Raw genomic sequence first — 16,264 nt, 5'->3', positions numbered from 1 at the left:
ACTTGTCCAAATTTATCACTTTTGCCCTAAGATTCAAATATATGACATATTATATGTAAAAAAGTGTTAAAAAAAAAATAAATAAAAATAAAATTGAAGTGGGTCCCAATCTCAAGTCTTAAGTTGAGTTTTAGAATTTCAAGACTCAACTTGAGATTTGCTTGAGATTTAAGAAGAAAAATAAGGAAAGTCTTAAACATAAGTCTTAAGACTCAAAATGATGATGTCATCCCAAGACTTAGCCTAAACTTGCTCTAACTTAAATCTTGTTAGGAATATGATGTCCACTACATGACATCGCAGGCCAACCATGCTTATTGGTAAGTAAATCCATGAAGTGGTACATTAACAAGGTAGACATTGGGTGGTGACGGGCACAGCCGCACAGGCAGAGTTAAGAAAGGCCTATCAAAGTACCAAGTGTCACGGAGACAGAAACACTTGTATTTGTAGTAGCACAATAACACACATATCAATAGACTGCTAAAAATCAAATATTGAAAAAACAGAGCAAGATAAGTTTATACAAAAAGGTTTTATACATTGCACATCAAAAACCTGAGAAGTATCGTGTGATGCTACAAATGGTTGTACCATCACTATGGATGCTTTAGAGATTTGCTGCTAGAATATTTGATCGTTCCCCATATCATCATAAAAAGGATTTAATCAAATTTCTAATGAGGTTAAAAAGGTTAATTAACTCATACTTGAACCAAGAAGTTTGCAGCAGATCTTCTCAAGCTACTTCACAATTCAGAACATTTATTTGGTCCTTTTAACTTTTTTGCCCAGTCTGATCCATCAATTTTTGAAGAATGCTCTGCGCACATGAACAGCATTTTTATATATCAGGTGTTTTATACAGCTATCATTTGTCAGATATAACCTTGATGTCAAAACATTCAGAAACAGGGCATCAAAAAGAAAAGAACCATAAAATATGTTTCTACACCATAGATTAGAGAAGCAGAAGTTACTTAACTACTTTGCAGCATTAACTTATTCAGAAATTAACACAGCAAACACAATTGAAACATTTAAACTTACTGGGCAACTTTGATTTTCCTTCAAACCCAATTGGAGCTCATATGGTGAGATTAGCAACTTCACTGGACGAAATTCATTGGATTGGTTGTACCCCCTATTGTCCACAAAGCAAACTAATTCACATTGGATAAGATGCTCCAAAGCCTGAAATTATTGACCAGTAGATTATCAAATAAATAAGATTGTGCAAGTAATATTGATAAAAGCTAAACCATGCTCACCCTTAAGCAAACATTCCGTGCATAATAGTCAGGAGTCTGGAATGAATCATGTATAGCTTTGTATTCTGCCACATAAACGACAGTAAGTACATGGAAATTTTAAAATATAATGCAACTCGTAGATCTTTTATATGTACCTTTCATGACAGAGTTGAAGTTATATGAGTTCTGCTCTTTAACTTCTAGCCTTTTCATACAGACCAGTATATAAAGTTCTAAGACGGAGCAATCTGTGAAAACAAATTTATATATGTCAGAGAAGTCAATAATAATTTTAGGAGGGGAAAACGATTAAGGAAGTGAGAGCTTGGAATGCAGCATTAGCCAAATAAACATTAGTTCAAAAGAACAGACTTGAATCTGGGGAACTTCCCTTCTAAACCTTCAGCTATTTATCTTATAAAAAATTTACACCATGCATATATAACTAAATAACATATGAAAGAGGGCTTCTTACAATAAATTATGATCCCAGTGTCAATCACTGGAATTGGGAACAAAAGCATAAAATCTACACTATACAACACTGCAAAAAGCATAGCTTGTCCCCAAGAAAGAAAAAGAAAAAAGATTTCAGCCACCTTGTTATATCCATCATTCCCTCGCCCCACCCCCCATACACACCTAACCCTTTCTTCTGCTCCAACTCCTCACATTCAAAATTCGTCAAAAAGGACCATTTAAAGTAAACCGAAAATTTTGTTTTGAACAAGGACCCTAAACAGGATCCTGACCTTTGATTGTCCTTATTCGGAATTGACCCTCACATGCTAAGCAAATGACTTGATTTTTTCCTCTAATTATGCTGAACATTATCCCCACCAGCCCACCACTACCATATCACCATCCCTCCATAATTTTCGCCTCTCATCGTCATCCCTTCCATTTTCTTACCTTCTGCCTTTAATATGCCATTAAAACCCCGCATAAAACATATTAAGTCAATTGAATCATATGAAATCACCCTCTTATGAATACTACGTGAAAGCTATAAATAACATCCAAATGGGGATAATAAGATGGAATGAGTTGCATGGGTAGCGGCTTGGCAACGGCAATACGCTGATAGGTGACATGAGTGGCGCTTGAGGTAGTGCCAATTTGTAGTAGGTAGTGTGAAGGGGTAGCTGGCGTTGGGTTCAGACGAGGAGAGGAGAGGAGAGGATGAAGCAAAGGAAAAGGGAGTGAAGAGGTAGGGCATGTGGTGGTGTAGGATTTCAGTGTGGTGGTGGGCTAGTAGTGGGATGATGGTAGGCATGGTTTAAAAAAAATTATATACATCCGATTGTAAGCTGCACCCAAAGGTATTTTCTACTCGTTAAATATTTTTTGCACATTTTAAAATCTTAAAAAAAGAAAAAAAAAATACGCTTGGGTGCACCTATCTCTATGTGCACCCAAAGGTGTTGGGCATGGTGGTTGGGAAGGTGAGAGGGATGAAAACGAGGCAAAAAACAAGGCACATGCTCTGCATACGAGGGTCAACATTGGAAAAATCAAGTCAAAGCTAGGTCCCTTTTCACACAAAAAAAAATAAGAATGCAAAATAAAAAAGTATTCATATAAGATCCTAATTTACCACTTTATTTATATAAAAGGACCTTTCTCACAAAATGTCTACTTTAAAAGGTCCTTTTTGACATTTTCAGATTTTCCTATTAAATTTCTTAAAAACCAAAAGACTCGATAAATCTTCAGCCTTCTTTCCACGAAATTACTACACTATGATAATCAATAGAATGGACAACGGATATTAGGGACCAAGATCATGGTTCTCCAGAATATATACTTATGTTTTATAAATGGTGCAAATATGGGGAGACAATAGGAGCAGCAGTGCATACTACATACTGAATGAGAAAAATACATACTATCAGATTATTGAGTAAATCACTATCAAATTGAAATGGAACAAAATAAAGCATATAAAATTGGAGAGGCTACTTCACCTTTTAGATACTCCAACTTTGGCTGTCTATTTATTCTCACAACAGCCCTCTTGAAGTTCTGAATTGAAAGGATGCCCGACTTCATGTCCATGGTGGAAACAGATAAAAACCTGGAAACATGGGAGGTATATAACATGAGAAAACAGGTTTTGTTTTTGTTCATTTTTTGTATTGCTAGACCCCACGAGAGGAGATGGATGCGCAGAAGGGAGGCTCATAAGGAACCATAAAATGCAATGATGCAGGCAAATTTTTTTTAGAGCATTTCTGCACAGTAACTTTTAGGTGCAATTAGTAAGTCAACAGTAACCTAACTACGTTAGCAAAATTCATGGACGTTAGACAAACGTTAGATGCTTACTCTAGGTTCTTTCTCCTGAAGTTTTTCTCTCTTTCTAAAAGATGGAGAATGAGAAAGTGACAAAGAAGCAGAAAAAGAAAATACCAAGTTAGTTTATTTCATATTCTCTTGGCAAAATTGGCCTCAACACTCTAAAATATGGCTTGGGTGCACCCAACACCCTTTACTTTGCTTAGTGGTCAAAACACCACAAACTAATGACTTGGGTGCAAAGCGCACCTTTAGTGAGTTTTTTGGCCACCATTCTCACCGGAGTCTGTGATTTTTTTTTTATTTGCGTGCCAAAAATGTCCCGTAAAGGTTTCGGAGGTCATTTTGGTCTTTTAGGGTCCAAATTGAGCTCGAAACAAGAAAAAAAATATCATACTAATTGGACGTTAGGATTACTATGTGTAAAATCTAAAAACATAGGGCACAACTCTGATCACCCAATATTATAGGGTTACTATATCGAAAATTGCAAGAAATAAGCCCAATCGGCCTATGATCACATATGTTCGGAGGAAGGCAAAAGGAGTTTGTGGGTAATAAAGTGATTTTTTTTTTGAAACAAGGTAATAAAGTAATTTGATGCTAGTCTGTTATGGAGAGAATCTGTTAGTTTGTTATGCAAGAAATTTGTATTAAATAGGGAGATTGTATGATGGAGAAGGCATCAAGAAAATTAGTAGAAAGAAGTTTGGAGAGAATCCTTCCTCTTGAAAGGAGTGTTGTGTTGTTTAATTTCTTTAATTATCAATACAATATACTATCATTTGGGGCTATTTTTACTTCTGATTGTACTTGGGATTCTCTGTTTTTGATCCAATTCCTAGCAGAAAACCCTTCTATTTTTATTGTGGTTCTCAGGGACCACCCCAAAGCCTTTCGCAGTTTAAAATATCTATCACAAACTTATCAAAAGTTGATTAATTGACTTGAAATCACAAATTATAATAGTTACACTATTTGTTTCACTTAACAAAGAAATTACTTACAAGAATCTCATAATCTGGTCAACTGTTGAATCTGAACTCATCAATGTGTTCATAGTGTCTTTGAATTTCTTGTCAGCCAATATCTTCTACGAAAAATCAAGGAAGAAAATACAGAGTAGATAAAGAGATAGCTGGAGTATGACCATTAATATAGGTTTCAAATTAAAATGATTTGCCCATATCTAAAACTTTGCAAATTGTTGATTCGGCATAACAATGTGTTACATGATAGAAAGTTAATATCATTCATTGGTCGATTCCAGGTACAAATGATTTCATGTGGTACTACAATAGTGCATATGCTCTGTAACTCTGCTAAATCATTGAAAGAAAATTTGAAGGACAGTCATTTTATCCGTCTACATTTTCTAGTTGACCTCCCAGGCTTCCACTTCCTCTTCTAGGCTTTTCCCACCATGTTAAGTCTTACACTAACTAAAGAAATGTACTATAAACTCAGCTCTAGTCTCATGACGATGAGGTTGAGAAATATATTCTAACAAAATAGGCAAAAAGCGACGCGTAACTTCAGAAACAATAAGAACAGATAGAAAGATTATTAATTCCTGAAACTTCAGAAAAAGCACCAAAACCCATTGCATTATAAGTTTGGATTCAGGAATCAAGACAGAAGAGCCCAAGTATGTATAATTCTATTACAAGGTGAAACCAAAGGATCTTTGTATGCAATTAATGCCTGCTATATGGCCATTTGCTGCTACTTAATAAATCCACCTCTCAATCATCCATTCCAGCCCTACATAAATAAATGTGTCAACCTCCAGTACTCAGGTCTCCTCACCCAAACAGAAGTCTATAGCACACCATAATATTACTATTTGAACTTTGAGAGAACAGCACTGAACAGGGCATCAAAGCTGAGGCTAATCCAGAATGCTTATTCTGTAACTTGAGGGTAAAAACTAAAAAACAAATAATACGTATATTCATATACCGCTCTTTAGTGAATATCAACATCGATCCTACACATGATAATATAGAGCTCTATAGCACTAGCATGGAGTTAAATACCAAAGATTAGCAATATATTGTCCATAGTAGCAAGTAATTCTAGTTACATTTCATAGAGGGTGAATATACTGTGACCAAAATTTTGAAAATGCATTGTCAAGGGTACTAAGTAGCTTGAGGGTAGATGGAATCCAAGTGATATATACAACTTCAAAATGGTATAGTCAGAGAGAAAACATGTGAAAAAATGAACCATTACAATAAGCAGCACAGACAAAGTAACAGTCAATGCACAACAAATGTTTGCATTATGTGTAGTATACAGACCAAAATGATATATCTAAAGAGAAAGGATACACGAAGCTCTTTGTTGAATTCAACTACATAACTCTGAGGAAGGCTCGAATTTACCGGCAAGGATAATAGAAACTCCAGCAACCTGTGAACAGCCACTTAATCAAAGAATCACTTCAGAACATGCATGTAACACAAACTGCACAAAAAAATTGTCATTCTAATCTCTAAACTTGGCTAGAATTACCTTTCTAATTCATCTTTTGAGGGAGGACAAAACAAAAGTTTTCTCTGTGATAAACGGGATCTAACTCTTTTCTCTAAAAGTTGGTCAGCATCCTGCAGGTGGAATTGGACAAAATATGCAATTTCAGCCTTTCAGGGAATTATAATAGTGATACAATAAATGATTATTTTTCTGTGTTTTTTTTTTTATCTCTTATGAGATGTATCAGTAAAATAAAATTTTTGAAATATATTGCACCTCCCCTAAAACTTCTTCCTTAAATTTTTATACAAGTATATCGCAAATTCAGGTTCACAACAAAATAAAATAAAAATAAATAAAAAATTTTGTCAGAAAAAACCATTTATAACAATTATTTTGTTGGAAAAAACCTTATAAAAATTTTTTGGCAAAGAGAAACTAGATTGTAAAATATTTTTGTTGAAGACAACCTAAGATCTCTAATCACTCAATTAACGACTAATTTACCCTTAATTATTCTAATTAGTCATAACTTTCACTAACTATTGTAATAATTAAATTGATTTATAAATTTAAAAAAAAAAAAAAAAATCCAAAAACCACCCTCACCACCACTGGTCAACCACCCTCTCCTTCTCCCCCTCCCATGGCAGCTAACCCCCTCCCGACCTCCCCCATCCCCAGCCGGGCAGCCGCCGCGAACCCCTCACCCCCACCGAACCGAACCGACCCTCTCCCTTTCCCCTTCACCCTCGCCGACCACCCTCCTCCGGAACCCAATTCACCATTCTTCTAATTACTCTCTCTCTCTCTCTCTCTCTCTCTCTCTCTCCCCCCTTCTTCCCCAATTCACCATTTTCTCTCTCCTCTTCTTCCCCAATTCAACATTGTTCAACTGTTAAAGTTATTGTCATGATTATGTTTGTCTCATTTTCTCTCTCCTTCACTTCTTCCTATCTTCCTTCCGTTATCGAAATCGGCAACGCTTTTTTTTTTCCGGCAGATTTTCTCTCTCCTCCGGTTGGGGTGGTTATATGGGTTGTGGTTATGGCAGAAGGTGGAATTGGTGGCTGATTTTCCAGAGGAGGGTGGTCGGCGAGAGTAAAGGGGAAAGGGAGGGGGTCGGTTTGGTGGGGGTGAGGTGTCCAGCGGCGGCTGGGGAGGGTGGAGGCCGGGAGGGGGTTGCTTCCATGGGAGGGGGAGAAGGAGAGGGTGGTTGACTAGTGGTGGTGTGGGTGTATTATTTTATTTTTTTTAATTTATAAATTAACTTAATTATTAAATAGTTAGTGAAAGTTATGGCTAATTAGAAGAATTAAGGTGAAATTAGTGGTTAATTGAGTGATTAGAGATCTCGGGTTGTTTTCAACAAAAATATTTTACAATCTGGTTTCTTCTTGCAAAAAAATTTTTATAAGGTTTTTTCCAACAAAATAGTTGTTATAAATGGTTTTCTCTGACAAAATTTCCAAAAAAAAAAAAAAATAAATAATAATAAAAAAAAATAAATAAAAAAAAAAAAAAACTCAACTTTTGAATTGCAACCTCCCTAAAACTTATTCCATAAATTAATCTCATGTTTAGTTGATACGCTGAAAATAACTTCAACAGTTAAAATTTGCACATAATAATCCAAAATTTCAATCATGCATAAATACCATTTCTCAAAGTTTGACATTTTCAGGTACCCTCACATTTTAAAAATCTATTTAGGTGACCTAGGACAGCATTTATAATTCATGTAACTTGTTCTTGGTACTATCAATTTACTAGTTATAATGTCCTATTGGTAATATACTTGTGATGATTGTGAATCGGGTTTTATAGAAGTTATTCTCTCAATAGCAATTTGAATTGGTCATGTAGTTTTCTCAAAAATTGGAATAAGATGAATTGTAATTAAGTATTAAGTAATGTTGCATATGATTTGATAATGTTTTAAAAGATAGTAGGATGTTTATTTAAATTTTAATGATGAGAAATTGCGTTTGATTATGTTTCGGAAATATTAAACCAAAAATTATAACCATGAATCCCACAAAACAGTAAACATATTCTATCTATGTGAACCAGGCTTTACATTTCAGCAAGAGCAAATTTGAGTAGGCCATGCACTGATATTACTCCATGTGATGGTCTGAATGAGCATCTATAGAAATTTGAAAAATGAATGTGCTGCAATTACATGATGGACAATGTCCATTCTAATGAAATGTAATTTGTAAAAATTATATCAACTACTTATAGAGACATTGGATCTTATTATGTTTCCAAAGAATTTTTGGGTCTTTATGTAATTTGAAAAAGTTGTATAAACTACGAGTACATATTAAGAAATTGGATCTTCATCTCTCTGAATAATAAGTTTTTAATTAATATTCCTATCAAAACCATATTGAACACTCCTAAAAATCAAAATTGAGTAGAGAGTTGCTTAGTGAAATGAAAGCAAATTAAAATTTAACACCCAAACTTCTGTCATACCAAATCCAAAGCCTTGGAAAATGTTGTAGAAACTTCGTGTTGGGTTTCATTGCACATAAGATGTAGTTGGATAACCAGAGATGGAAGGAGGAGCCCCATATGATGATGGTTTGTTCAACATTATAATTGAAGCAAAAATATTACACAAAAAAAAAAAAAAAAAAAAAAAAAAAAAAAAAAAAAAAAAAAAAAAAATTATAATTATTAAAAATAAGATGAAACCATATCATTTTTTCTTTAGCTTTATAGTACTCTTTAGCTTAAATTCTTTACCATAGGATCGGAGGAAGCCCAAGGTTATATTCCAATCTCCCTTAGGATATGTCAATATTATCAAAATAAGCTTTAATTGTTGTTCAAATACCTTTAGAGGAGAGAGTGTGTGCAATGAGTTCATTGCATGAATTAGGAGAGAGAATTGAGGTGAAGGGAGAAAGAGGGGAACAAAGAGAAAGAAAGTGAAATGAGTGGTAGGGAGTAAAACCATGAAAAGTAAAAAAAAAAGGGAGATAAAGATGTATTGCAGGCTAAACAACCTCGAAGAAGACCGAGGGAAAGCAAAGGGGCAAAAAGGTCAACCGTCCTACAAAGAGAAGCAAATCAATTGCTAGAACAAGGGCAAAATAATCAATAAACTTTTTCAAGGGTAAAAAAGGAAGGACACTATTCATAAGCTTTTTAATTGCCATGTTGTGACTTTTTAAAGGCTATAGATTTTAAATAACTAGCTAGAAACCATACAAAGAATTAGTGATAAGTAGAATTTCTTATGAGCTCAAGTATTGGCTTCCAACTTGAATGATTTAAAAAGAAAGAAAAAGAAATTAAGCAAAACTACGCTCCCTCTCCAACTTCCACAAGTAAACAATAACCACTAAGTCACTAACTTTACTACTCCCACCACTAGTACCATCGGTCTATCATCCATCACCACCAAACTTGCTTCCACCCTCCTTTCACAATTGGCTTACCCTTATTGCCAACCTTTCCCTCTTCTTGTCCATTCCTTTTCCCTCTTCACCTATGCTCTTACTCAACCTTTTCAAAGGTTTAGAGGCGTTAGAGATTTTGACACCAAGTATCTACCAAGGCCACCATATATCATTCTAACTCCTTTCTTTCCATCTTCTTTTTCCCTTTTATCCAACATTAATACTCTATAGTACTACTCTAACCAACCCAAACACCTATTTCACTCATCCCTTATAGCTTCCTTGTCCTTCCTTAAGGGTAGTCAGTCAGCCACCTCTATTTTCTTGAATTCATTCACCTTAGCAAGAAGTAGACAAAGCGGTAGCTTGGTGGGTGATGGTTATGTACTATATAATAATAGCTATAGACCAATGGTGGTAGAGAGATGCAAACTTGATCGTGATGAGGAGTGGTAGTGAGTACTAAGTAGGTGATTGATAGAGAATCATGACAAGGAAAGAATTTCAAAGGTATTGTGGCTTTTTTTTTTTTCCTCTCTTCTTTATTTCATTGCAGTTTTGACATTTAAGTTGTCCAAAATATTCAAAAAATGTATCACTAATCTATACTCGTACCATTGTGTACAAATGCTTTAACATATAGTGACATTAGGAGTAAGTGAACAACTTTATTATATACCTAATTGTTACTCATTGGCCATCATTTGTAATTTACTAAAAAAAGTAGATGGGAAAGGAGATAGGGGGTTTTATTTCATGTAGAAGTTAATGGGTTTTTCAAAATATATATATCATCCTTAGTGTGAGAAGATTTGGGCTCACGTGAAAAGTATTCTTAGTGCGAGAAGCGTGAAAAGCGCTTAATACCGTCAATCAATTTAGTCTAGCGGACAGTATTTTGAATACTGGTCACTCTATATAATTTCCTTAAGGAGTATTACTCATGTGATTGTACCCAAAAAAAAATTCATTCACTATCTCTCTCCTCTCCACCTTGCCTCTTTCTCTCTCTTCAATGGAGCTGTGGAGCTCAAACATGACGTCTGGATCATCCTAAATTTTCTCTAAATATTTCCTACTTCAATCATTTTTACTAGTAATCGCACACTACTATTGAAGTTCATTAATTTTTTTATATTTCTAATTTTAATAAAAAGTAAAAAGTGTGGAGCATTTGATCTACCATTGTTGTTAGATCATCCTTTTTCTCTCTTCTCTAGACTATATCCAGAAATCAAAATAAAGATAAGAATGCTAGTCTATGGGTTCTAATAACTACCATAAAAATAGAAAATATGGCAAATTTGTCCTTTCTACAACACAAAGCTATTTACTACATATAAGCAACCAAGAATTGTATGATAAAGCCTGAGTACAATTCTTTATATTCAATCAAATCTTATTTTACATTTAAAAAAAAAAAAAAAAAAAAAAAAAAAAAATTAATTTTATGAAATACATGAATACAAATAAGACTTACACCATATCTCAAGGTAACCATAGCCAATTCAATTACTAAATATACTAATCCCATTCTAATTATTTCCAAAAAAAAAAAAAAAAAAAATTGATTTTACTAGTATTGGTGGGTTGTAGTATTATCATATAATCATACTTAAGTGTTTAGAGAGAAATTCAACTTTACACGAGATGACCTTCTCCAAAAACAACCAATGCTTGACTCTTATAATCATACTTAGGAATATCATTTTGCCAAGTTTACTTAAATCATCATTGAAATAGGCGATATAGCTATAACAACTAAGACCCCGTTCACTTCACCTTATTTTTGCTGAATTGCAATTATGTTTACTGAATTGAAATTATTTTTGCTAAACATAAATTATTTTTACTGAACTGAATTATTTTTGCTAAACTGAAATTATTTTTATTGATTCTCTATTATATTTCTTCTTTATAATTACTGAGTTTTACTAACTAAACTTAACTTAATTTTACTGAACTAAAATTATTTTTACTGAATATTATTTTTTTTAAGGTGAAGTGAACAGGGGCTAAATTTTAACAAACACAGCTTTAAACATCAATATAAACCTCCAATAAAAAAATCTCCAATTGAAACACTTCCATCTTGCTCAACCTGGACAAGATCATGTGTAGAGAAAAAGAAAATTCTTACTAAAACATACCAATCTACAGCTAATGCCAATCACAACAGCTTGTGACGTCACAGATTGCATTGCATCTAACAAGCTATAGAGTAACCGTTGTTTACCCTGGAAAGTGAAAAACAAAAGGTGATGATAAAAAATTTCAATACACATCACTTGAAATTTCATAAAAAATGAGTAAAAAATATATAAGGAATTAGGGAAGACATTGCAGAGCTAATGTGTACCCAAGAATGACCAATGCCATTGCAGAATTAGAAGAATGCTTCAAGGTTACAGGGAAGTTAGAAGAAGACAAATGCATACCTGAGTAAATATATCAAATTCGTCCAGAACAATAACAATTGTCTTATGTGCCAACCCACACTCTCTAAAAGAAAGAACAAAAGGTAAAAAGATTGATTTAATATCAATTTTAAAGGAATCCATTGACCAACAACCAAATGATGTAATTTAATTACATATGAAAGTTACCGAAAGTAAATTAAAAATATAAGCCACTCACCGCAACATACTAATCACAAACTGAGTATTGTCATCGAAAGAAGCCTGAGCACAGTCAATCTTTTTAATAATTGTTCTGTAATCTCATATGGAAATCAAATCAAAAACAAATTTTAAAAATGTATGCAATTTACCATTTTCGAGAACGACAACTGATGCTCCACACATAATTGTCGGGCAATTTCCTACATAGTAAATCAAGGTTAAATAATATCAATATAAGGAGAATCTCTATGCAGAGACAAACATAGAAGAAATTTATAAAACTCAGAGAACATCATCTACAGAAGACGGAAGTGCAAATCAGAGAAGCAGTAACAATATAAGACATTAACGCGGTAGCTATAATGATCTTGATTACATTTCTTAGCTAGTGGAACTGCACACCGAGAGTGTACCCAAGAAGGACCAATGCCACTACATAGTCACTAAAGCTAGATAATGTCAAGTTATTTAAGTTGTGCAGCGTTGGATAGTCTTAAGCTTTAATAATCAAATATATCATAAAATTAAATAGAAACATATCATTATAATTATTACATATTTATACATTACACAACTTCCTATCTGATGTAGTGGGAAAATGCACCCAAGTCATCCAACATTAAAGTCAACGTAAAGGTGCTCAAACAAACCAATGACTAAGGCTCAGTCCTCAACTTATTGTTGCTGAAAGAAAACATATTTTTGCAGAACCATTCAAATTTCTGCTAAAATATTGAACTTTGTTTATTTTTGCTGAAACTTAAATTACCAAGTTGAGGAGAATAAAGCCAAAAGCACACTCACCTAACACCGATACCAAGAGACTGAAAAGTTTTTGTATTAAGCCTCATCACTTCATAGCATAATAATGTAATATACTCAAGCTCATGTTATTTACAAACATTGAGAGCAATAATGTGAAAAATATGCAGCTTATAATATACCATCTAACAAAAATGAAAAGAAATTAAACTCTAAAGCAGCCATGTGTTGTAGATTACTGGAACTTTTGGTTAGGAGAAGACTTTTAAGCCGTACCTTGAGGGCACAATTATCATCACTATGCAAAAGCCCGTTTAATTTTATCTGCAAAAAGTAACAGATATACTTTAACACCCAATGCCATATTCAGCCCACCAAAAGGAAGGAAGAACCAACAACCATTTTCTCATAATAGAGAATAGAATATCAATAATTAATTTATATTAGGAAAACTTGAAATAGAGCACTAGTGAATTGCGGAAAAACAAGACTTTTTTTTTAATTCGAACATTGGTACAGTTACTCTACTTAAACAAATCCAAATTCTCATACATAGAAAGGAGTATTAGTTGAATACAAATAATAAGAAGAAATGTATCATACCAAATTAGTTAATCGCACAAATGATAAAGCAAGGACAAGTAATGTATCATGTCTAAATTGTAGCGTCAACCCTACCCCATTTCTAGTAACCCTATCCATCACTTGTTCCATACACATGCCAGTTTTCAGGAGCATGAAACTACTCGGGTTTTAGCCAAAGCACCTATAAAATAGTTTTAAGGACTGAAAGAAACCGTTGTTCTAAGGGTTGATACCTGTTAGGGTCATATTCAAAAGATCCCCACACCAAGTCAACATGAGGACGTTAATCTATATGAGAGAAAAATGGGAGATATTTTGGTCTACCACAGAGAATCAGCGAACATCAACCTTACTACTACCCAAAATTTAATTTGACTAAGCCCAATATGGAAACCTCACATAGCACATTTAGGATTGTTTGGAAGATTAAGAAAATACAAAGGGAATGAACTAAATTTTCTTCAGTTTGCCCACTTCCAGTAAATTGAACTGCCAAAGAAATGTTTTCTTCATATAAATTTCATTATACAAATAATAGCTTACGTCTAGTGATTTCTTTCAAAACATTACAATTTCACTTACAAATCAATTCAAGCTACTTCATTCATCAACCAAAACCAAGTAAAGTTATAGATTTTTTTAAAAGTGATTAGTCCAATATGAGATCATTCTGTTTAAAACACCAAAATTTTCGACTCTTATGTGCAAAATCTGAACACTGATACTTTATTAATTTGTAATATACATAGTAGTCATATTTCTACCTCTGTCCCCAAATAAATTCTCCTTTCACCCCAAACTTTAAGCAACTAAACCCCCACCATCTTGTTTTTTGAAAATTCATTTTTAATCAACCGAACCCCACATCTTATTATTTCCTTTACCTTCCTAAAAACTTATGCAAAAGACAAATGAGACTTTTATTTGAGGACAAATGAAGTACATAATATCAAAAATTTCTAAGTATTGCTTTGCCACAAGCAAAATGAGTTTCGACTAAAAGCACCAATTATTAGATTTTTTTTCACAGAGTAATGGGAATTGGGAATTCGAGATATAGAGCATTACCACAGATATCATATCAGGATATTCCACCAATAAATCTCTAAGAACTAACTCCAAAACCTACACACCCACAAAAGTGAGACATCATCAAAATCCGCAAAATCAGATAAATCCATAATTAATTAAATTTAAAACAATGGAAGAGAAACTAAGAACAAACCGCAGTTTTGCCACAACCACGGGGACCAAGAAGCAACACCGAATTATTACATGCTTCCGTGATTGAACTAGATATCAAAAACTTCAATTTACTGCAAAATTGAAAAGCGGTCGAAACAAATTAAGACGATTATAATTGAAAGAAATAAGTATGACTTTCATTGATTTAATATAAATAGAGATGAATGGGAAATGAAGAATTACCTAAAGTTGGTATCTGAAGAAGAAGGGAGGAGAGAGAAAAATGCATGAGGGTCACATAGTCTGCTTCTGAGTAGAATTAGAGCTTCTTCTGCGGGATTCTTGTCCATTTCTGAAATGTTCAAGTTTCAAGAATGGCGGGAAAATTCAGAATTGAAAACCCTAACAATAAACCCTAGATTGTGAAATTGATATTCGATGAATACAAAATGAAAAAGCAGTTAACCTTAGAAGGTGCATCAATGGAGGACAGAGATTTCAGAAGTCGCGTCAATGGAAAAAGTGGAGTGCGCTTCAATGGTAGAGAGAGAGTCAAGACTTGAGAACGGGAAACTGAAAACAAACAGGAGGGATGCAATTTTAGACTCCAATATAACCACAACATTTTTAACATTTTAACATTTCATTTATTTTTCTTATTCTTGTTAAAAATTCATTAGAGCACCAGCATTCAAGATGAAGCTCAATCCTTTCCCAATTTCATCACATTCTCTTTCTCCACATCACTTCTCACTATCTTTATCCTTTTACTTATCCTTTTTCTTAAATTAGATTAAGTCCCGTGCCTTGCACGATCATAATTAAATTTTACAACAGATAAATAATAAATAATGGTGTTAATTCAACGATAATTTATCCAAAAAATTATTTGTAACAAAATAACTTGAATTTTAATTAGTTTATACCAATACTAAATACATAAAGGTTATTGAATTGGATTGTATAAATAAATAAATAAATAAATATAGTAATAGAAACTTAAAAGCTATAAGGTTTTATATGAGAAAATTAAAATATTAGCTTAGGTTAGTACCCATACACGAACTCATATACATTTGTCCTTAAATTGTTGACACACTTTGATCGACATAATATGAAAATTTAGTTGAGTTCATTTACTTTAGGATAATTAGTATTCAATAATCAACTTTTTAAATATATCTTTATTGAGTAGTAGAGGTTTTTATTTTTTAAATAATCACATAAATGTTTAGAATGACTAAATAATTTTCCAATATATGCTGTGTACGAAGTATACTATAACAAACTTATTTTGTTCTTGTAAATGTTACGTATAATTTTAAAATTAATACAAAGTATGCTACCAAAATGATTTTTCTCTTTTAATTAAATAAATTTTATTATCAAATGATAAAAGTTGGAGAAAAAAATTGATATTGATAATATTATAATAATTTTGGAAAAGAATATATTTTAATATATTATTTTTAATTAATGTTAGTATTTTTGTAAGTAAAAGTTTCCTAGTATATTCTTTCAAAAAAAAAAAAAAAGTTTCCTAGTATATTTAATTGAATATAATTGAAGAAAAATATGTTGTCAAAATACTAAAAAGGAAAGGAAAACAAAAGCGGGAAAATTTTTAACCAGGAAATGACAAGTGTCATTCCTAGTTTCGCCT

General features: G+C 33.0%; 1 protein-coding gene across 2 annotated transcripts; it reads right to left on the bottom strand.

Moving 5' to 3' along the window:
- Window positions 1–476: 476 nt before the first annotated feature.
- Window positions 477–15,275, bottom strand: LOC145563846 (origin of replication complex subunit 4-like). Of its 2 annotated transcripts, none has more exons than XM_081624262.1 (17): window positions 15,068–15,275; window positions 14,845–14,953; window positions 14,642–14,732; window positions 14,485–14,541; window positions 13,108–13,155; window positions 12,219–12,269; window positions 12,086–12,129; window positions 11,887–11,950; window positions 11,599–11,685; window positions 6,072–6,163; window positions 5,888–5,969; window positions 4,559–4,641; window positions 3,221–3,330; window positions 1,409–1,501; window positions 1,272–1,336; window positions 1,051–1,194; window positions 477–823 (listed from the first exon to the last, which is right to left on the bottom strand). In XM_081624262.1, the coding sequence occupies exons 2-17, from the start codon at window positions 14,949–14,951 to the stop codon at window positions 779–781; spliced, it is 1,263 nt and encodes a 420-aa protein (XP_081480388.1). In that variant the 5' UTR covers window positions 14,952–14,953; window positions 15,068–15,275; the 3' UTR covers window positions 477–778. The 2 variants fall into 2 exon arrangements, with proteins under 2 accessions (XP_081480388.1, XP_081480386.1); XM_081624260.1 differs by having other exon boundaries at window positions 4,559–4,644; window positions 15,068–15,274.
- Between the last annotated feature and the right edge of the window lie 989 nt (window positions 15,276–16,264).

This window comes from Chenopodium album, chromosome 10 (assembly GCF_948465745.1).
Source record: "Chenopodium album chromosome 10, dcCheAlbu1.1, whole genome shotgun sequence".
NCBI lineage: Eukaryota > Viridiplantae > Streptophyta > Magnoliopsida > Caryophyllales > Amaranthaceae > Chenopodium > Chenopodium album.
Note: the sequence above shows the minus strand (reverse complement) of the source record. Positions and strands in the feature narration are given on the sequence as shown.